Source organism: Macrosteles quadrilineatus, unplaced genomic scaffold (genome assembly GCF_028750875.1).
Source record: "Macrosteles quadrilineatus isolate MER2022 unplaced genomic scaffold, UCM_ALF_1.0 Scaffold_1__1_contigs__length_201487025, whole genome shotgun sequence".
NCBI lineage: Eukaryota > Metazoa > Arthropoda > Insecta > Hemiptera > Cicadellidae > Macrosteles > Macrosteles quadrilineatus.
In genome coordinates, this window is record NW_026542594.1 from 87,638,347 (window position 1) to 87,665,673 (window position 27,327).

At 38.3% G+C, this 27,327-nt stretch overlaps 2 protein-coding genes across 2 annotated transcripts in view; one reads left to right on the forward strand and one right to left on the reverse strand.

Annotated features, from left to right (window-relative positions):
• The window catches only part of LOC128983687 (leucine-rich repeat and WD repeat-containing protein 1-like), a 41,100-nt gene extending 26,738 nt beyond the window's left edge, over window positions 1-14,362 (forward strand). The window contains exons 5-7 of the mRNA XM_054403126.1: window positions 270-477; window positions 3,268-3,509; window positions 13,068-14,362. Of these exons, the coding sequence (XP_054259101.1) occupies window positions 270-477; window positions 3,268-3,509; window positions 13,068-13,348 (731 nt within the window). The 3' untranslated portion in view covers window positions 13,349-14,362. The remainder of the gene's footprint in view (window positions 1-269; window positions 478-3,267; window positions 3,510-13,067) is intronic.
• Window positions 14,363-20,950: 6,588 nt separating this feature from the next.
• LOC128998671 (uncharacterized) lies at window positions 20,951-26,260 on the reverse strand. Its single transcript, XM_054424907.1, has one exon. The coding sequence runs from the start codon at window positions 26,258-26,260 to the stop codon at window positions 20,951-20,953; it is 5,310 nt and encodes a 1,769-aa protein (XP_054280882.1).
• Window positions 26,261-27,327: the final 1,067 nt, after the last annotated feature.

The window sequence follows — 27,327 nt, forward strand, 5'->3', positions numbered from 1 at the left end:
TATTTTACTAATTTAAATGTTTTATTACTACACTTTTTAGAATTGTTATGTAGGCCTATATTAGTTTGTGGTTTGCCTGGTTCATTGTACTTTTTACAAGCAAAATCATGTTGTTTGTACTCAGATTTTTCACTAACTGTTGTAGCCACTGCAAGAAAATAAAGGATAAAGTTATTGTTCAGTTTAAACGTTACTCTTTTAATGTTGAATGTTGAATTACATCATATAGAAATAGTATCTTTAACAACTAAACATATTTAATATGACAGGTGGTGGGAGCGACGGGGACATTCACCTCTGTAACATCGGTAATCCATCTCCTCCTGAGTATAAAGTGGACTTTGAGGTTTTACAACAATTCTCCACTCAATCGGAGATCATTAGTTTCACTTTCTGCCCCGTCAACAACACACTGCTGATAGGCTGTGATAGCGGATTGCTTGGCTGGAATTATTCTGTGGATGATATTAAGTCTGAGTAAGTAAATTAAATGTTTCCTTATTATCATGTTCATAAGAGATTGCACTCATAAGATTCCAAGGTTGTTTGATATTTTTACAAAAAAATTATAAAGTACAGTACTTATATGTGCTGCAGCATCAATGAAGGTAGATCAACTGGAGTAGTTGCATACTTCATCACTTATTAGTTTCTAATGTAATGTTTAAAAAATGTGTTCAACTACCTAGTTTTTTCCTATAAATATTCTTTAGCGTAATAACAGTTAGCGATATGTGGAACAATTTGGTCTAGGTCAAGCATAATACTTTTTGTTATTTAACAGCCTATCCTGTGAAATCTATGTAATAAAATTTTATGAGTATAATGATTCAGCCTCTAATTTTGCTAGGTTTAAATTTTTTTGATACAACTAGATAACTTTGTAAATTTATGTTTAACACTGTACATTTATGTAAAATTGTATATTGGCATTGTATTGACTATTGGATACTGAAGTTGTGTCAACAGTCAAAGATATATTCTAACTCTTCAAGGTGTTTTGACGAGCCTTCATTCTGTAATTTTTTGTTCACACCCCTTCCTCGTCACACAATGCTACGGTTTAACAAGACCCGCTCGACATACGCAACCCGGTTGGTGGTGGCATCTGACAACAAGTCAGTGAACTATTTCAGAAGTTAATGAAACAGCTGCTCAGTACAATGAACTGGTGTTTGTTTATTTACTCGAAACATATGTTTGTGACGCTTTATGTAGATTGAGGACATGGTGGAAGGAAAAAAAACATAGGTGTGCTAATTCCCGTCATATTCTGACGTCACTCGGATTGCGAACAAAAGATCACCTGCTTGTAAACTGTCAAATTAGTATGTATTTGTTTTGATTTGATTGTTATTGTTTTTTTATTATAAAAACTAGGGATGGTCAAGTCTCGAAATTTCCGGAAATTTTCGGGAAATTTTAAATCTCGTTACACGAGACGAGATTTCTTTTTGGCCGAGATTTTTATCGAGAAGAGAATAAAAAAAAAAAAATAAAATAAAAATTAAAACGCCTGCAGAAAGTCAATGCAATACCCGCAATACAGGAGCGTGTTGTAGTTGCGTTTCCTTTGCGAAGGCGTTCTTATTTAATTAATTCTTTAAATGTAAATATTACTTTAATTATTTTAATAATATTACTTTAATAACATTTGAGAAGTTTTGTTAAATGTAAGCAGTGTGAGGAATGTTTATTACTATAAAAAGTCAAAACAAGTACCTAACTATTTTATAAAAATTAATATTGCTTTTATTTTATGATTTATTTTATTTTAGGATAAGTTGAACTCTTATCCTAACTGATATCACTATGTTTCCTAATCGTAGGCATTTTTAATAAGTTAGGCGTTATTAATAAAAAAATGTTATGCTGATGTTTTTTAATAAAAGATTGTAAATATTCTTGCCTATTATCATTATTTTTGTATTTAAACAGTCATCTAACAATGTTACAAAATCAGGTAAAAATTTTGAACGTGCATTTCCCGTTGTGTATGAGAAGGGAAATCCCGTCTCGATCTCGTCTCAAAAGTTTATGAGAAATAAAAAATCTCGTCTCGAACTAAAAATCCAATCTCGTCCATCCCTAATAAAAACAATAACAACCAAATCGAAACAAATACATATACTTGATATTTACAATATAAATACAAATACATATTAGTATGTATTTGTTTTGATTTGATTGTTATTGTTTTTTTATTATAAAAACAATAACAACCAACAGGTGATCTTTTGTTTGCAATCCGAGTGACGTCAGAATATGACGGGAATAGCACACCTATGTTTTTTCCTTCCACCATGGATTAAGGAGGGTTAAATGTTTGGTTTTAAAAGGAATACTGCATATGTTTTGTAAAGTATTGTTTAAAGTTTCATTTTGTAATTTATAGTAAGCTACATGTAAAGAGGCTTGACTAAAATTGAAGAATTATGATAAAACATGTCATTCATGAAGTATCAATATGAAGCAATTGATGATATTGCTACACTGAGGTATGATGTCATTATCTTTTGGATCTATTAACATCAAAAGTAGGGGTTTGAACGTAATTAGGTTTACACTTTTAAATCAGTTTATATTTTCAAACTAGAGTTGCTGTATTTTAAAACACACATCAGCCCCACTTTAATAGCTCTCTAGGTCACATTTTCTTCCCATTGCAAAGCACGGTTATAGCAGCTTGTATAGTTTTTAAACGATGAGTGAAGAAGTTAAATTTCGAATTGCAACACTCTTAGCCAGTGCTGAAAGGAAGATTTACGAACGACAAGTGTACAGAGTCATGTAGTATTAAGATACCCATTATGTTAAATTACTTAAAACATCAGGTAGGCCTATTGTGAGTTTTATCATCTAGAACCGCATTACAGGACATTGTGGTGAAAATTAAAATTAACTTCTTGAATATATTCTTGTAAAAGATTTCTTTTAATACTTTTATGTTAGAACATTTGATAGAATAATAGTTTAATTTTATATTTATAAAATATAATTAAGTTATTTTATAATTAAGAGTTCCCTCTCCCGTTTTGAAAACCAATGCGCCCTCTGAAACGTTAATAATAACTAGCACCAAACCTTACACCAAAAAGCAAAGAGAAAAATGTGGGATGGTTTGGTGCGGTTTTGGAAAAAACTACCATAGCAGGGTCCGTCACGTGTTAAATAAATCCAGCCTTGAACGGTTAATAGCGACTCTATTCTGTCTAAAATGTGACTAAGAGAGATATTTATTTATGTTTGTTTATTCATTTGTGCTAGAGAGCGGAATTCCATCAAATTAACGTTACCAACAAGAAAAGGAGGCCCTAAACAGGACATGGTGGATTCCGTGGAGGCTGTTGGGGGAGGAGTGATTGCCACCAAGTGTGTGCTCCACGGAGTCATCTACTTATGGAATCTAACTGACACTCTCAACTCTGGCACACATGAAGTGAGGCCGACTCATATACTGCAGTGGAGCAACACGGACAACTACTTCATGTACATGGGCGTGCAACCAGGTCAGTGTTAGTTAACCCATTGGCGCTGACATACGAGTTTCACACTACGCAACGCCACTAGTTATTTTATTATTATTTCCCTCCCTTTTTGTTTCTTCTTACTTTTATGATGTTTTGTAAATATCTTGCCTCTTGTTTTGCGCATGTACTTTTATTTTGACAAACAATGTTGTGTTGCCATGGAAAACAGATATCATCCAAAACCAGCTGCGGTTAGGTAAAACAAACATTTTTTTCTTTGTTATTTTATCTATATCTATTTAAAAGAGTATGTATGTATGTATGTATGTATATATGTATGTATGTATGTATATACCCTATGGACTCCGAAACCGCTTGACAGATTGTAATGAAACTTTCGGGCATTATTAAGCACTAGCTGTACCCGCGGGCTTTGCCCCGTTTAACTTCTTAATTTTCAAGATGAGCTCGTTCGCATGGCTCAATCACGTCCTGATTGAAGTTCGTTTGCTACGCTTACTCACCTTTTGGTTGCAAGCTGTTGTCATAATAATTTAAAAAAATAATAGTGCTGCACCCTGTTGGTAAACCTATTAACTCTTTAATGCTATTGAACATCACAGAATCAACTTATTTAGTTGAACCAGCTGTTAAGATTCTTTAATTCCATATAAATATGAGTACTCATAAAGTTAACATGGGAAACTCCAGAGCCACTGGGGCAGAGCCCAAAAGCCCGATCAGAATAAAAACTACATAGTTTTCCTATTTAATGCCCAAAGAATCGGTGTACCGAATTTCAGCCTCCTAAGTAAATGGGGAGTGGGAGAATTAGTGATGAGTGAGTGAGTGAGTCAGTCAGTGAGTCAGAGAGGGCTTTGCCTTTTATAAGTATAGATTATTCAAGGATGGTTTGTGTGAAGTTTGGTGCAGATCGGTCAAAAGGGCTCTGCCCCAGAGGTGAGAGGTTTTAAAGGGTCCAATGTCAGAATTTTGGAACTACAATATTTACAAAAAAATATAATTTAAAAGCAGAAGTTTACTTTCTACAACTGTTTTGTAGGTTTGAATAATCACAACATTCTGTATTAGTCATGATTTGAAATATTGCCTCACTGTTTCCACAGAATGCAGCACAGACAACTAGTTTACTTTCGGATAAGTCCAAATATATTAAACCTCAACTGCAGCACACCTGTGCACTCAACAACCTTTAAATTCTCCACTATTAAATATGTAAACATAAAAACCTTTATCAAAATATTATAAACAATAAAAGGGATGGCAATGCCTTAGTATTTTTATCTTTTGTTCTATACCCAACACAATCTAACATAAATTATTAAGTTAGTAATAATCGTGTCTCGTGTGTGCTATCTCAGGTATTCAAGTGCTTCCCAATTTGTCATTAACCCACCACATTACTGTCTTTAACATGTTCGCTACCACAATTATATGAAATTTACGTTCGCATAGACCAGCGACGCAATTGTGCGTCGACTGGTTTCTCACAATAGACCACCGACGCATATTTGCGTCAGCTGGTCACATTGAAATAGACTAACGACGCACAGTTGCGTCGGTGTTCTAATGTTATTAATCTGCGTATTGCTTAGCAACGGTCTATTTTAAAGCCCTGATTGTATCGTTTCAGTCTAGAGGGATATCTGCCGCAAATGTGCGTCGCTTGGTCTGTGGATATGACGATTGGTTACGTCACACAACAGTTGGCAACATTGTGTATTCCGCGACATCACAGAACAGATGTAAACACTCTAACCTCTGCAGTTTTGGCTAGTGTTTAGTGGAGTTTCTTTATTTGTTTGTGTAAAAGCTTGATCATGAAACGCAATAGGCCTACTAGGCCTAAAAACCCATCTTTTTTATATACTGATAGTGAAATTGATCGTATGATCAGTAACGAAAGTGATAGTGATTCTGAACTAAGTTCATTGTTTTCTTCCGATGGAGCCACTGAATATATCCCAACTTCGGATAGCGATGATTCTTCATCTTGTGAACAAGACTACCACGAACTACAAGAAGACATGGGGATAGATGCAGCTTGTGAGTCGTCTACTGTCGAACAGAATATGGACGAGGTATTTGAACATTTCAATAATGAAGTTGAAAACGTGGTCGTCAATGGAAATATGGATGTTTTTCAGGAACTAGAGATTCCTTTTACTGTAGAAAAAAATAATGATGGGGAACCTGAAAATGAAATCAATGGGGTTAACCTTGAAAACAACGACCAGAACAGTGAATTACCCTATGTAGATACAAATGTAGAGTTTGTTGTCAATTCCATCCACAATCATTACGAGGCTGTTGAAGGGTTATGGAAAGACACAAATAATGCGCCACAGCAGTTTGAGTTTACTGGCCAAGAGAAAGTTAACATAGAAACAACAGATCCGATTGCCATATTTAGCTCTATTTTTGACGACGCCCTCATGGATAAGATCGTGGCATGGACTAACAAAAGAGCTGCAACATCTCGAGGGGAATCCCTTCCAAAATATGCAGCACTGAACAGATGGACTGATATTACCAGAGAAGAACTAAAAAAGTTCTTAGGCCTAACCATACTTATGGGTAATGTAGACATCCCCACATTAAAACACTATTGGTCGAAAGATCCACTGTATGAACACCCGATATTCGGCAGTACAATGGCTCGCAACAGATATGAGAGTATTTTACAGTGTCTATGTTTTTATGATCGGGATACAGATCCCACCAACCACAAAATGCACAAAATTGATCAGGTACTAAATCAGGTTTTGGAAAACTGTAACAAAGTTTACAGTCCTGGGAAAAACTTATCCCTTGACGAAGCAATGGTCTTGTTTCGCGGACGCCTATCGTTTCGCCAGTACATAAAAAACAAAGCCCACAAGTACGGAATAAAGCTTTATGAACTTTGCACTTCCGACGGCTATATTCTCAATATAATTATTTATCAAGGGAAAGGCACACTGACAAACGAAGAGAAGGGTCACACCTATCAAGTGGTCATGAAGCTCATGGAAAACTACTTACACAAAGGCCATGCTGTGTTTTTGGACAATTTTTATAATAGTGTTGATTTGGCTGAAACCCTTTTGAAGCACCAAACGAACATGTGCGGGACCCTGCAGGCTGACAGGTCTGGTAATCCGCAGGTTGTGGTGCAGGCCAAGCTGAAGAAGGGAGAGTATATTAGTCGACAAAAGGGTGACGTGACGGTAATGAAGTGGAGAGACAAGAGAAACGTGCTAACCATTTCCACAACAAATGGTCCAGAGATGGAGAATGTCACAAACAGAAGAGGCGTGGTGATAAAGAAGCCATCAAGGATTGTAGCCTATAATAAAGGTATGAGTGGCATTGATAGAAGCGACCAGATGCTATCTTATTACTCAACTCCACGCAAGTCCCTTCGCTGGTACGTGAAGATATTTCTCCATTTGTTGGACGTATCACTTTGGAATAGTGTTTATCTCTTTTCTAAGCTTAACGGAAAGATGACATACCTCAGCTACAGGGACATCATTATTAAACACTTCCTTCAAGTGGAGCCAGTAAAACATCCTCTTCGCCCTAGCATCTCATCAGCAGTGTCCCAACATTTGCCTATGAAATTGGAAAAAAGAGTAAGGTGCTACGTTTGCAGGTCAAAACATAGCAAGAGGACCGATACATTTTACATCTGCAACGTTTGTAAAGACCCTAAGGAGAAGGCGTTGGGATTCTGCATCTCTCCATGTTTTAGGGAACACCACGGCAACTAAACCAAACCACTGATGGCAAGAAAAGACATTTTTATGTGAGTTTATAAGAAATACAAGACATTTTTATGTGAGTTTATTAGCAACACAAGACATTTTTATGTGAGTTTATTAGCAATACAAGACATTTTTATGTGAGTTTATTAGCAATACAAGACATTTTTATGTGAGTTTATTAGCAATACAAGACATTTTTTATGTGAGTTTTTTTAGAAAGACAAGACATTTTAGGTGAGTTTAGTAGCTCAAAGTTTTATATGTATGACATCTATATCAGTAATGATGTAATTTTTGTACCAAATACAAGTTTTATACCAAAACAATTTTTATTTGTTCAAACTTTTCCTTCAAACAACCAAATTTACAACGACGCTTACGTGCGTCACCTGGTCTATTGTAACGAAAATGTAATATTTTTGACTGGATTTCATTAAATAGACTGACCGACGCATATATGCGTCGTTTTAAAATTTGCTCAAAACGATAAATAAAAACAATATTCATTGCTTACTAATTCACTTATGGTTAATATAAAGTCAATTAGTCCATTTAAACGATATTTCTCTTTTGGTCTGTCGGCAATGTTATTCCTATATCACTTGGTCTGTAAGCAACGTCATGATCATTCCTTTCGGTCTGTAGGAGTGACCGGACCGACGCAAATGTGCGTCGCTCGGTAGCGAACGTGTTAAAAGAAGGAACTCCAATAATACTAATGCAAAACTTAAATCCACCCTTAAGCTGTGCAACGGAACCAAACTGACGATTAAAAAAATGACACCAAACTTGATCAAAATAAGAATCATCAGTGGTTAAGTTTAAAGGAGTCTTTAAATAGTCTTAGTCCCTAGAATAGCGATGATTTAACCCGAATTGCCCTTTGAATTCAAGCGACTACAATTTCCTTTGAATGTTGCTTTTGCAATCTTCCTTATAAGGCACAAGGGCAATATGCAGACTATCTCCGGTTTAAATTTAGAAAATGTATGATTTTCACACAGACAGCCGTATATTGCATGCTCGTGTGGTGGTAGGTAAGGACTTATATACAGGGTTAGGCAAAAGTCTGGAACCCCCCAGTTAACTTTTTTTTTAACACGCTGCAGTAGGAAAATCAAACTCGGCACATATTTACAACATAAGAAATTGCACTTTTTGATCAAAGTTATAACTTTGCCCCAGCCCCCAAAATGGGGTATTTTGGGGGCAGCTCCAAATTTTCAAATGTAAACACCTATCATGTGACCCCTCATTTTAAAGGGTTTGTCAAGAGAAATTGAATGGCGCAAACCAGAGGTCAATATCACACCCCTAATCGAAATGGCAGCCATTTTCATTTAAGATGAGCATGCAAGATAAAGTCTGGACACCCCCAGTATTTCTACCAGGAGTTTTTAATTTACCACAATCGCACATGATGATGACTTTTCCGTTACCGAGGGAGACGATGATGTCCACACTTTTTTTTTAAGGGAGAGGAGGGAAAATGCTTTTACGCACACAGGTAGCCAGCCTGTAGTGTGAGACTCCTGAATCTATCACAGACTACTCACTAAAAAACCCCCTCTACTCTGTTGGACACAGACCTGGAATTTTTTGTCACATTACTTCAAGTCAGGCCAACATGTGACCTAAGCCATCAGGGCTCTCACCGTTTTTGGCATTTAGATACTTCATGACCTACACCGCATCCCGTTCAAGGTCGAGCTTCTTGGCGCGGAGAACACCCTGGATGTAATGTGACACACAGGTCCAATTGTCCTCACCCTCCGTCATCATCGGTATGACTGTGTCCACTGACAGCAGTCCTACTAACTGTTGAGCCTCCAGGTGGGGCCTTTCCTAACGCTGGCAGTGGAAAAAGGTATGTTCCAAGTCATCGGGAATGCCTGGGCAGTATATGCAATCGGGTGACACGGCTTTGCCCATCTTGAACAGGTACGACCGGAAAAAGCCGTGACCCGTCAGAAATTGGGTGAGGTAGAAGTCCACCTCTCCGCACCGCCGATTAACCCAAGGTTGGACTTGCTGTATCAGTCGCCTGGTCCAGCGTCCCCGATTCTCCTGTTCCCAGCTCTCCTGCCACAGCTGGTAGGTGCGGGTGCGTTCCTCTGTTCGTGCCTGGTCCCCCCACTGCGCTGATAAATTGCTTTTCTCTCCGCCGCCAAAAGTTTGACGGGGATGACTCCAGCAACCACCAGGACGGCAGGTTCGGACACTGTTCGGTAGGCGGATGCAACTCTTAGTGCTGCCTGACGCTGCACTCGGGCGAGCCGCATCCTATATACCTCCTTGTTGAGAGCGTCTGCCCACACCTCAGCACCATACAAGAGTACGGACTGGACAGAAGACATTAACAGCCTTATACGGCTGGACCGAGGCCCTCCGACATTGGCCATCAACCGGCTAAGAGAGGAGACCGCCCTAGCGGCCTTGTCCGCCGTACGGAAAATCTGATCCCGCCAGCTAAGCTTGCTGTCCACCATAATCCCAAGGTACTTGGCAGAACGAACGGTCTGGACTTCGACGGCCCCTACCCTCAACGGCACGATGGTGTCAATCCGTTTTTTTGTTAATACCACGATCTCAGTTTTGCTCAAAGCAAGCGAGAGACCGCGGTCTGTCATCCATGCGTTTATAGTACGCATAACTCGGTTCAGCTTTAGCTGAGCCAGCTCGACGCTACAGTACACTCCCTCTTATCCGGACTCCTCGGGACCGAGGCCAGTCCGGATAACGGGTTTTCCGGTTAAACCGACGTCCCCAAAAACTTGTTAAAACAGACCGTTTACTGTGATATTCAACTTAAATTTAGGAGGGCATTGTATTTATTCATGTGATAACTGGTCTTAAATCTTTCCCACGAGAACAGTTGTTTCAGTACCGCCCACTTCCTGCCGATCTAGTCCGGTTAAACCAATGTGCTGATAAAAATTGTCCGGTTAAAGATATGTCATTTCCGCCGAGTGTAGTCCGGTTAAACAGATGTCCGGTTAAAAGGTGTCCGGATAAGAGGAGTCTACTGTACGTGCAGCTATGAAAACTGCAACGTCGTCCGCGTAACCAACCAAAACAGTTTCCTCAGGCATTTCAGACCTCAGAAGGCTGTCATACGCGACATTCCAGAGGACTGGGCCGAGTATGGAACCTTGGGCAGCACCGGAAGTGACACTCATCGTCCGTGGGCCCTCTGTAGTGTCATACATGTGGAGGCGGAACCGGAGATAATCCTCTATGATACGCATGATGTATGCCGGGACGTGGAAGGTGTTCTCCAGAGCATCCAGCATATCGCACCACCTCGCGGAATTAAATGCGTTTCGCACATCAAGAGTTACGAGCAGCACAACCCTACGAGAGTAGTGGTTAAAATCCTCAGCTCTCATCACGGCTTGCTTCACCTCCTCAACAGCGTCAACCGTAGATCGCCCCATCCTGAATCCATACTGGCGAGGGGACAGGTCCCCCGCAGCGACCACGGCTGAATTCAGTCAGAATGAATCAACTTCTCGAGGACTTTGCCAGCCGTATCTAACATACACAGAGGTCTGTAAGAGGATGGCAGGTCTGGGTCTCCCTTCCCCTTCCCAACAAGCACAAGCCTAGCTGTTTTCCAGCACGAGGGGAAAACTCCTTCGACTAGGCAGGCGTTGTACATGCGCAAAAGGATCAAGGGGTTAGTAGTCAAAACCTTTTTGAGGACTTCGCCGGGTACCCCATCGGGTCCAGGAGCCTTATTGTTCTTCAGGGATAGGACGGCCGCCTCCACCTCTCCAAGACTGAAAAGTGGTACGTCATCCACCCTTCCAAAATCCCACAGTGGGGGCAACGTGTGAGCCGGGAAAAGGGACTCGACTATCCTCTCCATAGTGGCCCCATCCATGACGGAAGGTGGAGAGCGGGTGCCAAGTTTCTTGGTTACAAGTTTGTAACCCAGGCCCCATGGATTGGAATCGATATCGTCCCTTAATGTCTCCCAGCAACTGCGTTTACTCCGGTTGATGGCTCGACGAAGAGACCTCCTAGCCACTCTGTAAGCATCCGACTTACGACGTCTGTCTACAGGTTCTCTGGCCCTGGTAGCAAGTCTTCTGGCTCTCAATGCTGACCAAAGCAATTCCGCAATCTCGGCAGTCCACCAGTACACAGGTCGCTTATTGTACCGGGATCTCCTTGGGAGGCATAGACTCATCGCAAGCCGAGACGATTAGTCCCATCATGGATGTAACTAACGCCTCTGCGTGAGCCACGCTAGTTGCGGGATGAACCACCGGTGTCCCTCGTAAGATGGCTTCATTGAATTTTGCTACGTCCAATTTTTTAATATTCCATCGAACGGGCACTTGACGAAACGCGGCTACTTGTCTCTGATGACCATCCAGGACATCAAAAATAATGTTCTGGTGGTCACTGCCCGTGTAATCCTCCAGGACTCTCCAGGCTCTGATCCTTGGCAAAAGGGACTCAGATGCAAGGGTTATGTCTGGAATCGTTCCCCGCATCCCAGGGCGCCGGAAAATTGGCTTGTTTCCCTCGTTGACGACAACGAGTCCGGCTCTGGCAGATGATGTCCACACTACCATGGGATTAAATAATAATATCTACACAGTACACATCCGCGTGGGATGATCATAATTTTGTCACGATCCTGGAAGATTTTGATAACGTTTCCGTTACCGCGGGAGACGATAATGATGTCTACACACACGGCCCCAACAAGGGATTTTTGTCACGGTCGCGGAAGATGATAAAGTCCTCACAACCCCGGGAAATTACTAGAATTTTGCAGTGTTCGGGGAAGACCATGATAATATCTACACGACCGCAGGAGATGTTCATGATTTTGCCTCAATCTCGGAAGACGATTCCGTTACTGCGGGATATATTCAGGATTTTGCCATGACTGTGGTAGATGATATAATTTTTCCATGACCGCAGAAGACAATGATATTGTATAAACGACTGCAGGAGACATATTCATAATATTTCCATAATATATATATTCATAATATTTCCGCAATCACGGAAGGTGTGGATGATCTCTTTATGACAGTGGTATGACAGTGGTAGATCATAATATTACCTCGAGTTGGGCTTGATCGATAATTTTAGGATGGCACACCACTAGTTAGAAGTACTTAAAGACAGGGGTTGGTGTAATTCATACAAAAACTTTAGTAAAAAATGGTATCGATATCGAGCATAGATTTTTCAGGTATCAGTATGGAAAATCGATAAATTTGGTATTGAATCATCACAATTTTTATTTTATTAATGAGTTATTCATAAATTGCAAGTTTGAAAATTTAGCTTTTTAATTTTCAGCTTTTTTAATTGGAGTAAAATTTTAAAATTGCTAGTTATGTCAGGCAATATTACAGCAATAAAAAATTTTGTAGTAAAAATTTTGGAGTATGCTTTTTTTGATAACTAGTGAAATGTTGTGTAGTGAAAACACAGTGGAAAGTTTGTTATGAATGAAAAGTACCGCCTGAACTACCTGAAATTTATTACTCATGAATTTTTTTTCTGGTTGGCCTGGTGTGGACACCCTACATAATAAAAAAAAAAATTATTAGTTACGTAACTATTTTCACTAGGATGCAACATCAAATTTTCACCAAATCGGAAGTTTATGAATACAGCAGTCCTTGCTTTACACAATTTTACTTTACATTACAGATTGCTGGAATGCATCTATTGCTTATTATATCGAGGAGGTGGAAATCATAATTAATTTCTGCTGATGATGGTAAACAGAATTTAGTTTAGCTAAGCAATTGAAAATTTTCTTAAAAAGTTAGCTGTAACATTGTATGTACAGAGGCCAACATGCTGTGTTGTGGTGATGACCAAGGATCTCTGTGGCTGTATGATCTCGACAGACTGGACCCTGCAGAGCCTGACTGTCCTGTCACTGTCAGACCAAGCTGTGTTCTCCCCTGGCCCACGTTGACTGACCCCCACACGGAGAAGAGACGAAAACTCTCAGTCGACACCTACGACATCGTCGTCGCCAAAGTAGCCATTTCCAGCAACAGAGAGAACATTGTTGCTGTTACCAACAACAACATGGTTTGTGTATGGGAGAAATGTGAATCATAAAAATAGTGCAAGACCTTTTAGAATGTGAGAATTTATGTTACTTTAACTAGGTAGTATTTTATTTGTTGTTTTTTATATATTTGTTTCTTCCTATCTGTTTTTTGCAACATTTTTTAATGTTAATTTTAATTGAGTCTACCATACGGAACGATATGCTTACTTTATGTAGATTTAGATATAATATTCTTAGTATTCTTTGTTGAACAGGGTTTCAAGTTGATTTTATTGTTATCAGTGCTCTTCTAGTTTTTTTATCTTGTTTTTATTGGCAGTAAATATTGCTTATACCTAGCTTTACATTTCCCAACAGTACAGAACAACTTGTGATGAGCAAAGCAGTAAATTCCGATTACAAATGATAAATTTTGATAGATAAACAAATCCTCAAGCTGGTTATCATCAACATTCTGTTTTAAATTTCTCCACCACTGCTGTTTCCACAAGTTTTTCACTTAAGTTTGATTTCAAACAATTACAGTAGGGCCTCAATAGCTCATGAACTAATTTTTTTTTTTAATCCTCACTTACCCGTCAGTGCAGAAATAGCTTAAGTTCCAGTTATAAACTTTAGCCAATACAAGTCGGGTTATGGAGGTGCTGACAACATTATGGTAGAAATCAACACCTCAGTATTTTTAGCTATAATTTGAGTAATCGAGATATATCCCTTGATAGCTAGACCTTGCTTAATAAACTCAACTCTTCCCTCTTCAGCTTCAAGTTATTGAGGTCCCTCTGTATTAAATTATTTGTTTTTTATCAGGATAAACATTTTGGTCATAATATGTGAACTGCTAGTATGAACATATGGGTAAGTCTGTGAGGTTATTTTTGTGAACAATGATGTTTACCTGCATAGGCCTTGGGTCTAAATTTGATAATTACTTATAGCACTTAACTTTTTAACATTTTTTTGTAATGTTTTATCACATTTAAGAAAATAGACTTTTAATCACAAATCATTTGTTCTATGGATCATTCTATTGTTTTTTAAAATAAATTTGTTTTAATACATGTCTGACTATTTATTGCTTGATCGTCAAGTCCATTTTTAAACATTTAACAAAATTTGTCTTGTTTGTATTTAGTGTTAAATTAATTGTTGTTTGTTCGAATTGTTCGATATTTTTGAGCTCCAATTCAGTAGAATTTTTAATATCAGTGATTGAATTACCCGAAGTTTTAAGATTGATATCATCAGCATATATACTTAATGTACTGGCTGACTGAGTCAATGCATTTGGGAGGTTTTTAATGTAGCATATAAATAAAATGGGGCCCAAAATAGAACCCTGAGGGGCCCATGCGTTTGTAGTAAATCTGATTTTGTCTTCTGTATCCAATTGTTTTTTGATAAATAAGAGAGTTCTACAAATTGATAGCGATCCCCCAAATATGAAGTGAACCATTTATGTGCAACACCCTTAATGCCCATTATCTTAAGCTTGTTTAGCAAAACCATAATATGATCTACATTGTCAAAGGCCTGCGACATGTCCATAAACGTTCCAGCAGTATTTAAGCCTTTATCAACATAATCTATTATGGCTTCAATGAGACTAATTGCTGCAGTGACTGTTGATCTTCCAGCCCAGAAACCATGCTGTTCATTATCAATTTGCTCTGATCTGCTTAAAAATTCTATCAATCTGTTGTAAACTGCTTTTTCATATACTTTTGAAATTGTGGGAAGAACTGATACTGGCCGGTAATTAGAAACATCATTTTTAGAATTCTTTTTATGAACTGGTATGATTCTAGCAATTTTTAATTTATTTGGACAATAACCTGTAACAAATGAAGAATTTATACGATGTGTCAGGATAAACTTTAATTGAATGAACGAAGTGAATTCTCATACTGGTACGAAAAGCATCTCTATGGATTACAAAAACTCGAGAACGATTACATCTATCAACTTGATGTTTTGCACAAAGATTCTATAGTATAATATCATGCCGGGGATCGTTTTTGGAGCATATTTGTTCAGTAATTACTATTTAATCCTAAAAAGACCATTTTAATTTTCCCCCATAAGAATAACATTAGGAGCTACCTTCTTCTTCTTTTTTTTTGTTTACATTTTACGAGCAACAATTTTGTTATTTTGCTTCTTGCTTTAGACAAAGAGACCAAATTGTCTATTATTTCTTTCATCCATGGAGTAAACAGTTTTACGCATAAGAACGCTTTACACTAACTTATAACTATGTGGAAATAAATATCGGATTTAAAAATATCCACCGAAATTTATTAACTTACATTCGATAAAATGATTTAGGTAGTTACATGTTGTTATGGTTGTTTGTTCAGTAGGCTTGAATAATATCAGCCTAATTACAGTAGAACCTCTTTAATCCGAACCCCTGTAATCTGAACGTCCACTAATCCGAACACCTCATTGGTGTACTCTATACACAGTACAGTATTTCTATATTGTATAGGCTATTTAATGTACAGTTCTGTTTATTCAATGTGTTTACTACTTTATTAAATAAACACTGTATTTTATTTTTGTAAAGCATTTTTTAACATTTCCCATAGCAATTACGATCCATTTTAGCCTTGTTTTAGCTATTGTTATGTAAAAACAACAGTATGTTCTGTAATCCGAACTATTCAATAGTCCAAACTACCCCCGGTCCCAATTAGTTCGGATTAAAGAGGTTCTACTGTATTACTATTTTTTTTTAAAGAGTCACTTTTTTTCAAAATTTGTTTATCGTCGTCGTCGTCGATTGGATTGTGTTGAATCGTTGAATGTGTTGTGATTCGTGAATCGTGATTGTGTGTTCGTGTTGTTGGGTGCTGCCTGCTGAGCTGAGTTTTATGTTGATGTTAACACCGTTAGTTAAATAGTAATAAAGTAATTAATTGTAGTAGTTAGGGTGTTATGGTTACACTTTGAAGTGTAGTTTGTGATACTACAGTCGTCAATCGCAACTAAAAGACTAGATCCAGGTTAAAGAGGCTCGATGCATTAACCATGAAAATCTGAGGGATTCATGGCCATTGGCAAGGAAGGATTAAGGAAATATATTACTGTGTTGTTTAAAAATTAATTGTCATTGTTGAGATATGATCTTTCAAGTGTTGGCCCATTTTAAACTGACAAGAGTGTGCCCTATCAAAACTGACAACGTTCGTGTTCGGGTAGCGTACAATCAAAGGTAGGCTAATAGCCTAGGCCTACCTAGGCCTATTCTACAGCCCAATTAACTTAAGCTTAAGGACCTAGGCCTTATATAGATAAATTTATTCTTGCCTTTAACTTAGATAGGTAGGTAGCCTATATCTCTGGGCCTTAACTTAAGCTAGGTTTTTCTCGGCCCGGATTGCGGAAAAGCGAATAAGAATGTGTGTCGCTCCGCTTCTAGAAAACAGTAAGCTAATTAAATTACTGTACTTAAGACAAGAATAGCAGCCTGTGTGGGTAAACTTCCATATCTGTTGGCACAAATAACCGAATGAGTAGGCTAATAGGCCTATTGATTATTCGATTGTTTAATTCGATATATTGTTTGGTTAGTTAGGTTAGGTTAACCTTACCTACCTAAGTAACCAAACGATACGTATTTATTCCGTATAGGTGCCTCCAAACGAATTTTTAATTTTGATATCTTACTTTATAATTTTTTACCTCCTGAATCCAAATATAGCCTACTATTATTTTTTTCACCGCTGATGAATATTTCTCAAGATATAGCCGTAGAAATATACAACATTACAATAAACAAGGTAGGATGGATAACATTTACAAGTGGAATGAACTGTGGGTTAACTAAGCCTACAGCTGACTGTTTTCAACCACACGACAAGCAACTGTAAAATTACAGTTCTCATTTAGGCATGTCAGGGTGGTAGGTCGTGCTTTATGCGAATTGGTGACTGCATTAAGTGTTTTGAAGTTAGGTTAGATTAGGAAGGTAAAGTTTAGGTTATAATGTATCGAGTTGTTAGTTTATGTCGCCTGCATACTGTTTTTGTAAAATTAAAATCTTGAGAAAAACACTTCAAATTACCTTTTCAAAAATGCTTGCATTTTTATCAATACTTGCATTGTATTGATAATTTCATTTACTGAAAATCAATAATTTAGCTCGATTCGACACACATTCAAATAACAAAATTATATTGTGGAAACGATAGCTTCTTATGTATCGAACCGAATCAAAATCGATACAGGCCTCAATTTATTTATATTTAAAACGATATTAATACATCACAGGTTCTCTGCCAAACTTTACTCCTAGGCATGTACTCCTTGGTTTTTAATTGACTTTGGAGTATCACCATGAATACATGTTTCATCCTAATTTTACTTAGTTAGGCCTAGGCCTGTAGGGGCCTAATAGTGGACAGAGTTAGAAAATAAGCCAAGTCGTAGTTGGCAATTTTTTGCTTGGGTTTATCCAAATAAGCAACTCCAATGCAGTGCCCTATTTTCAATTTTTAATAATAGCCAATTGCGTAATGAAGATACCATTTAAGGCTACGATATTGCGTAAATCAAGGCCATTTTGAATTGTAGTACCGTACCTATAAATGTTAGGATCTAGATAGCTTATGTCCAATTAATTGTGCTTCTATACCTAATATGTCTTAGGGTAAAAAAACACATAGGCTACAGCAATTCAGAGCGGAGCAGGCGGGCTGTAGGTCGAGAGTGTGAGCGACTGATGTCGGACACAGTCAACAGTAGAACAGTCAATTGAGCGCGAAAGCCATTTCTGTTATCAAAAGGGCCAATTTTTGAAATGCTACAGACAGTTTGGTTAGGTTAGGTTAGTTAAGAACAGTTAGCCTAAATTTCAGAATTCTACTATCAAACCGTATTTTGAAATGTTACAGCAAGTTTGATTAGGTTAGATGTAATAGTTTAGAACAATTTAATTTCATAATCAATATTATAGGTGCGGACAGATAAAGTGAAGTTGATTCCATCCATTTCGGCTAATGAGGTTAAGAGGCACTACCGTTCCTATACGGTACTAGGTTTTCTTTGAGGGCAATCTGTTTTTAAACAGTTATAAAAGTAACTGGATTAGGAACGTATAATGTGGCGTCATTTGGAACAGACGTGTGGTAGCGACGCACATCTGACGTGTTGTTAAGAAGTATTAATCATGATTTATGCAATACCATTCTACCTCAACCTTTGAATGCATTCTTTCAAAAAGAAAAGGTTCGAGAAGGTTCTGAAACACTCTGGGTAAGTTTTGTTTAGGGTGGAATGGGCATACAGAGCAGCCTACTGGCGAAAGTGGACCTAAAAATGTCCACAGAATCGTTGCCCGCTCCGCTCCCAAATAATAGAAAAACAAACGAGATTGTTCCTAAGTTAACCGTTTCGCTCCGCTATGCTCGCAACAGCAGTTTGTGTGCGTGTTACTACTTGATTGTATTGGTTTGATTTTGTCACTCTAAATCGCGCCGTTCCGCTCTGTTCCCAGTCGCTGTATGTGTGTTTTTACCCTTAGGTTAGGCTAGACTGGTCATATAAAGTAACGCTAATCGCATCTTGGGTAGGGGAAGGCTACATACATAACATCATGTATTAAAAAAAAAAATATTATAGGCTACGTGGGTAACATATATTGTTTCACGTTGTATAAAATAGCTATGTTAAAATGAACATTTTGGGTCATAGGGCCTCTAGGTTATTTTTAAGAAGAAACTTACACTGTTCTGCGGGTATTTGGTTAGCTTAGTTGAGTTTCGCTAGGTTTAGTTCATGGTACAGTAATAACTACCTTCTTTTTAAAGACTAGGTCCCTACTTATGAAAAAGGTTGAATTTAAAAAATGATATTTTGTCATTATCATAAACTAAAATGATTCTAACTAACCTAACCTATATGCAGCAGAGTGGCAGGGCTTTTATAGATATACTGATAATAACAACAGAAAAAACTATGACGTTGAATGAAATATTTGAATAGGCCTACATATTTATATCAAACAAACATTTCATGTGATAATATATCGTAAGTACTCTGTGAAACTGTTCACTGTGTTTTCCTGCTTACAGTATGCATCACAAAATAACAGCCAATAGTGCCTTGGTAATCTGATTATTTTTGTATCATAGTCTGATCCGTTAAAACGAGTGTGAAATAACGCTCATCATGTCTTCCTTTCAACACGCTCGCTACCGATTGCCACATATATGCGATGCTGAGATCATTGTCACGGACCAGGGTACATTTTAATATTACACATCTAGAGCGGGTATCACTTGGTTCACAGTACTCACAGACCATGGACCAGTGATGCAGCAAAGTAAAAAAACTGTTTTGCCAACTATCATATAATACCACTAATCATCATTTACATAGACCAAGTGAACTGCTTAGTCTCTTGTTTACATTCTGACTGTGGCTCAACATTCACACAAAGTAACAGCTGTTAAATTACCAGTGGCAATTCAAAGGGGGGGGGGCATAGAGGCTTTAGAAAGCCCCTCACCCCAATTGGACCCTGGAAGTATAAATTCAAACATAAATTTTGTTATAAAAACGTAACGGTGGTGGTTATAGACCTTAAATATGGCTTTAACACTATTCGTGCGGTCGACATGTTTGAACATAAAAGTTGCATTTATTTCAATGTTAAGCAATTGCGGGAATTCCCGTCATCAGCACCCAACGTGTTAAAAATAGAAAATTGTCCGTGCGAGAAGCTCTTGGACTTCCTTCTGGTGAAGAACAACCTGCAAGCCCCCCATGATAAGGCCCTAGAACCGCCACTGTAAATTACAATGCAGATTTAAACCTTTATAAAGAAAGTTTGTCATTATACCAGACATGCTGACCCAAAGATCGAAGATCTTTGAAAATGGACTCTGGATATAAATTCAACGTAGAGGGGTCAAAGCCCTAAAGGAAATTACCATTTGCAATTGCAGCTTGATTATTAGCTAAAATTACACCTAACAATTAATATAAAAATCTGACACTTACATTACCTATGTTTTAAAGTAAATTGGCTGGAAAAAGGATGTTACAGGGAAACCCCTTATTGTTTTAAGATTATGGATAATTTAAAATAGTTTTTAGACCTACAACTTTTTAGTTTGGTTTCTTAGCTACTATCCAGCGAATTTCTCATATATACAGTATTGGGAATAGACTAAGCTATTACTGTCTCAGGTCTCATGGTAAGACATAGACCTGGGACCACTTTAATATTTAGTTTTGATGTTCCAGTGGCAAAAAACCCTATCCATTCAGATTCATTTATATACCATCCAATTTCAATGAAATTTTGTACAAATCTGGTCAGACGAGAGAGCGCAGAACTATGATCGAACTACAGGAACAGGGTGAATGTTTTGTAGAGAATGAAATTAAATGGAGATTATAAGATGAGAAAAAAATGAACACACTTTTGGGATAGGAGAACAAGCACTGTTTTATTTACTTTTTGATACACAACATGTGTTAGCAATAGAGAATAATTTAATTTGATTAAGAACACATGTTAGTTGCAAGGAAAAGAGATGTACATTAAATAAAACATAGAGTGTTAAATAATATGAATGGTTAAAGTTTACTGAACATACCGGGGGCCTTGAATCCCCAGTGGATTCAACAAAAACAGTTCACGAATCCACAGTTGGCAGGGGAAACACTTTGTGGGCAGATCTTCTGAGGTTGCCACTTGATGTTTTTAAGTCTATCACTCGCACAACCCCATCAGCCCCTGGATGAACTGCTGTAATTCGAGCGAGAGGCCACGAGAGAGGTGGTGAGTCCATATGTACCAGAACAAGGTCACCCACTTCAAGATTTTTTGATTTCCGAGTCCACTTGGTACGTTGTTGCAAGTTGTTTAAGTATTCTAGGTGCCATCTATGCCATGTGCGTTGATGAAATGCTTGAACTAGCTGCCATTGCTTGAGACGGTTTTCAGGAACTGTCAGGAGATTAGGTTCAGGTACTGCTGTGAGGGGTGCACCAATCAGGAAGTGTCCGGGAGTCAGTGCTGCGAGATCCGAAGGATCATTTGAAAGAGGTGTCAGTGGTCGGGAATTGAGCATTGCTTCGATTTGGGTCAACAATGTGATGAATTCAATGAGTGTTAAGACTGAGTTTCCCATTACTCGACGGAGATGATGTTTCACATTCTTTACAGACGATTCCCACAATCCTCCTTGATGCGGAGCGGCTGGTGGATTAAAATGAAAATTGATGCCTTTAAGTGAAGAGAATCGTTGAATCTTCCGTTTGGAGTCTTGACAATAAAGAGATTTTTCAACAATCTTGCGTAGGGTAGAGTCAGCACCAATGAAGTTGGACCCACAATCCGAGTAAATGTCGGAAGAATGTCCTCTGCGAGATACAAATCGAGTCATTGCAGCAATGAAAGATTCAGTCGTTAGGTCTGTTACTACTTCCAAATGTACAGCTTTCGTGACGAGGCAGATGAAAGTACAAAAGTATGACTTTATGTGTCTCACTGCCTTGAGGTTGAAGATTTTTACAGTAAAAGGCCCTGCATAATCTATGCCGGTGTGGAGGAAAGGTCGAGCAGGAGTTACACGAGACTGAGGGAGATCAGCCATGAGAGGACACACATTTCTAGGTTTGACTTTGAAACATCTGACACATTTATGGATACGAGAGCGTATGGCACAACGGGCAGACAGTATCCAAACATGTTTGTAAAGTAATGCTTGAGTAAGCTGAGGGCCTGAATGAAGATTGTAGATATGGTAGTGGTCAATGAGGAGATTTACCACATGATGCTTTTTTGGCAGAATAATGGGATGTCGAGCATCTTCAGGAAGTGATGTCTGAGAAAGACGTCCTCCAACACGCAATAATCCAAATGAGTCAATGAAAGGTGAAAGACGTTGTAAACGAGTGGAGCAAAATGATTTCCGTTTGAGGCAGTTGATTTCTTCTGTGAATACTTCTTTTTGTACAAGTTTAAAAATGTGATATTTTGTGTCTTTCAGTTCCTGTGTTGAGATGAAACCTTGGCGTTTTTCAGAACCTTTACAGTTGTGTATGAAACGAAGGACGTAAGCAAAAATCCTAAGAAGTCGTTCCCATGAAGAATATTTAATGAGAAGATTGGTCAGCGTAGATTCAGTGGTAGTTGACACAAGTACAGTTAGAGGAGTGTGTTTTACTTCATCTAATGTTGAGATATCTGTAGGTGAAAAAGTTACATCAGGCCAGTTTGAAGGGGGAAGAGAAAGCCAAGAAGGCCCTGACCACCAAAGGGGGTGAGACACAAGCTCAGTGGCTAGAATACCTCTTGAAGCACAATCAGCAGGGTTTTCCTTGCTAGGGATGTAACGCCAACAGTGATAGGGGACAAGTTCTTGTGTTTGGGTGACTCTGTTAGCCACGAATGTTTTCAGCCTGTAAGATGGAGTTTGAAGCCATGTCAAGGTTACTGAAGAATCACACCACAAATAACATTGGTTGAGTGAAATTAAGGGTTTGAATGAAGAACAACAGAAGTTTACGAGTTGAGCTAATAAGTGGGCAGCGCAGAGTTCTAATCGTGGAAGAGTCACCTTCTTGAGAGGGGCGACTCTAGTTTTAGATAAAACCATACGTGTGGTCACTTCTCCGTTGGGTTGGGAACATCGTACATAGACAACAGCTGAAAACCCACGTTCAGAGGCGTCTGAGAAGCCGTGAAGTTCAACACTAGAATTTGGAGAGATTTTCAATGCTCTAGGGATCTGAATGTCTGCAAGTGCTGGTATCGCTGAGATAAAGTTACTCCAAATTGCACTAAGTTCTGGAGTGAGAGGTTCATCCCATTGTAGACCGGTCGTCCAGAGAAGTTGAATAAAACATTTCGCTGTCATAGTACATGGGCTAAGAAATCCACAAGGATCGTATATTTTAGCGACTAGACTGAGAACGTGACGTTTAGTTAGTGTTTTTGGCGGTAGGTTGAGATGAAATGAAAAATTGTCCGAGTCTGGAGACCAGTGTAAGCCAAGAATTGAGAAATGGGGATCAGGTGTATTTTCAAGAAAGACTGGAGAGTCTTTATGAGTGTCTGGAAGAGACTGAAGAAGCTCGGGAGAATTTGAAGTCCATTTTCGAAGTTCAAAGTGTCCACGGTTGAGTAGTTGAATGAGTTGATTTTGAAGGTTCTTTGCTTCATCTACCGTGTCTGCTCCAGTTACAATGTCGTCTACGTAAGTCTGAGTGCGCAAGACATTTGCTGCTTCAGGGAAGTCTTTACCTTCGTCTTCAGCTAACTGGTGGAGGGTACGAATCGCTAAGTAGGGTGAGCTATTTACTCCAAAAGTCACTCGAGTGAGTTTGTATGTGGATATATCTTCAGAGGGATTGTCACGCCACAAGACGAGTTGGAACAGTTGATCGGAAGGTTTGATTAAGATTTGAAGATACATTTGGCGAATATCGCAAGTGAAAACGATATTGTGTATTCTGAAATGTAGCAATATATCACAAATGTTGGTCTGTAATTTAGGGCCGGTCATGAGAGAATCATTGAGGGAAATTCCAGAGCTGGTTTTGCAGCTTGCATCATAAACGATTCGGAGTTTAGTTGAGGTACTGGATGGTTTCACAACTGCATGGTGTGGCAAGAAATAGTGAGGAGAGTTGATATCTAGATGAGGTAGTTTTACCATATGACCTTGAGAGATGTGTTCATTTATATTGTCAGAGTAAGCTTTATACAAATCAGGAGAGAGTGTAAAACGTCGTTCAAGTGAGTGAAAACGTCGTTCTGCGATGAGTTTGGAAGATCCTAAAGGTGGATGATTTTCTTTAAATGGTAGCTGAACTAAGTAACGGCCATTTTCGTCCCTAGAGTGGGTAGCTTTAAACAGATCTTCACACTGTTGCTCTTCAACCGATATCTTTGAGGGTACAGATAATTCCTCTAATTTCCAAAATTTCTGTAGAGAGTTATGCAATTCGTTGTCAACCGTTGAGAGCAGAGAGATGGATGGAGTGTTGGCAGGCTGGGAATCGGTTGAACAAGGTGCATTCCCCATAACAACAAAGCCAAAGTGAGTTCCCATCATGTTAGGCATGTTAGGGCCGAGAGAATAGTTTTCATTCGTTAAAAGAAGAGGGAAGAGAGAAGCTCCGATCAGCATGTCAATGGGCCCTGATAAGTGGAAGCTGGGATCAGCAAGGGGGTAAGGTTTTACTTTCAATAGAACTCTTTGTGATATTTGAGATCTAGGGAGATTGATAGATATTTTATCAAGTATGTGCACTTCATGGTTGGATGCAACTAATTTTCCTGCCAGTGTGTTAACAGTGAGGTTCACAATACCCTTTGTGAGAGTTGGAGATTGAGAAAGACCAACTACTTGTAAGTTGGATTTGAAACGAGGTGCATTCAGTAGTTGAGCAGCTTTTTCACTAATAAAATCACACATGCTGCCACTATCAATCAATGCTCTGAACACATGAGAAACGTTATTTTGAGCAGTAACTTTAACCAGTGTTGTGCCTAAAATTACAGTTTTAGGGATTTGATTAGCAGGACTGGCTTCCTGTGAGCAAAGAGATACGGTAGGTTTTTCATTCGAAACATGAGTGGTTGATGGTTGTGATGATGTAGAACCTTGAGATGTCTTGTCATGTTCAAAATGAAGTAAGGTGTGATGACGTTTGTGGCATTTGAAGCAAGATGCTTTAGACTTACATGTTTTAACATCATGTTTTCCGAGGCAAGAGACACATCTGTTGTTGTCCTTTACGGTTTTAAAACGTTCATTTGAAGAAAGAGAGAGAAAGCTAGGACAAGCATAAACCTTGTGGCCAGTTGATGAGCAGACAAAGCAGGGAAATGAGAAAGGATTTTTTGAGTTGTCTTGATTTGATGGAGTTGGAGTAGAGACCATTGTAACTTTCTGAGCTTGAATGAAAGAGGGCTTGGATGTGAAAGATTTGGGTTTAAAATTTGAATTGTGGTTGTTCGTACTTTGAGCAAACTTGGTATGTAACACAGCGTCTTCCATTTGGTTACACTCTTGATTAAGAAACTTGACTATTTCGACTACTTCTGGTAGAGAATGTGTTTCGCATTTTATATTAATTCTAAAAGCCTCTAGTTGTTTTAGAAGGTCATTGTCTAGTTTTCGTAAGAGTATCGTGGACAACAGAGGGTTAGAGTTAGAAGTAATGTCACAGTCAAGAGCTTTAAGTGCTTCTGTGTGTTCATAAAACAAGTTGAGGAACGTTCTGAGACATTTGTTTGAGGTAGAGGAAATGTCCGGTAGGTCGATCAGTTTGTTGAGGTGAAGTGTAGTTAACCTTCGGGTGTTGTGGTATCTGTCTCTGAGGAGCTGATAGGCAATTGAGTAATTGGCTGAAGTGATACTGAAAGCTTTTACGAGATTTAGTGGTTCATTTTTGAGCACGCTGAGAAGATATTGAAATTTAGTGACGTTTGAAATGCTTTCATTCAGATGGATGCTAGTGTCAAATAAGTTGATGAAACTTACCCACTGTAGAGGAGAACCATCAAACGTGATGAGGTCTAGTTTTGGGAGTCTTACGTGAGCAGATGATGAAGCTGAGATGTCACTAATTCTTGTTGAATCTTTACTTTCTTCTGGAACATCTTGCGGCTGCTGTTGGAGAAGGGCTTCAATCCGAGACTTGGCTTCGACGAATAGCAGTCGCAGTTTGTCTTCAGTGTCACTTACTGCATCCAAATCTAATTCTTCTGATATATGTTCCAAGGCTCTTTCCAGGTAATTTTCATAGGCTTCATGTTTCTTTTCTAACTGGTTCGAGAAGTTGTTTAAAGTTCTGATTTGTATCACTGACAAGATTGAGGGGGAAAGTGTTTCAAGCTCTTGTACAGATTTGAGAATCTTTTCAAAAGAATTTTGTATGAGAAGGGTTGATTTGTTGAAGTTTGAGAGTGAAATTGATCTGGTAGCCATATTGGACAAAACAGATGGAGTGAAACTTTACTAAGAATTAGATAGAGTTTGTGACACTATGAGAGTGGGGAGAAACATAAAGAGATTGAATGATAAAATAAAGATATTTCGATAGCTTGAAAGTGTTCTGAAAATTGAATCCAAAGACTGAAATTCAAAATCCGGCTCGAAGGACCAATGAATGTACCATATGACCTTGAGAGATGTGTTCATTTATATTGTCAGAGTAAGCTTTATACAAATCAGGAGAGAGTGTAAAACGTCGTTCAAGTGAGTGAAAACGTCGTTCTGCGATGAGTTTGGAAGATCCTAAAGGTGGATGATTTTCTTTAAATGGTAGCTGAACTAAGTAACGGCCTGTGTTTGAGGTTTTGTAGAGAATGAAATTAAATGGAGATTATAAGATGAGAAAAAAATGAACACACTTTTGGGATAGGAGAACAAGCACTGTTTTATTTACTTTTTGATACACAACATGTGTTAGCAATAGAGAATAATTTAATTTGATTAAGAACACATGTTAGTTGCAAGGAAAAGAGATGTACATTAAATAAAACATAGAGTGTTAAATAATATGAATGGTTAAAGTTTACTGAACACAGGGTAATGGGTAAAATTTGGTTTTTCTCATTTTGGACCATATCAAAATAAAATATTTTCTCTCTAAACCATTTTGAACAGCATGAGAAACCAGTAAATTAGTACATTGGAATATTGTTGTACAATTATTTAATGCAGGGAAAATATACCCCACCGCAGTAAACCTGCAGACTAAGAAAATTTCCATTTTCCTAGCTGGATTTCTACTCAAATATTTCCTTAAAATTCTCAGATTTATTTCCTATTTGAATAACATTAATTTTAATGAGTTCTTAGGTTTGCTGCTACAGGGAAGGTATTGAGGTGTTTTTTAATTGAAATGTTGATAGCTTAGTATGATAGCGTTGATAGCTTAGTAGTACAAAAATGGCAAATTTGATTAAAATATATCCATTAACAAGCAAACTAAAACAGTTTATTTATTCCCCATAAGAATAACATGGGAATTTTAAATTTACAATTTATTT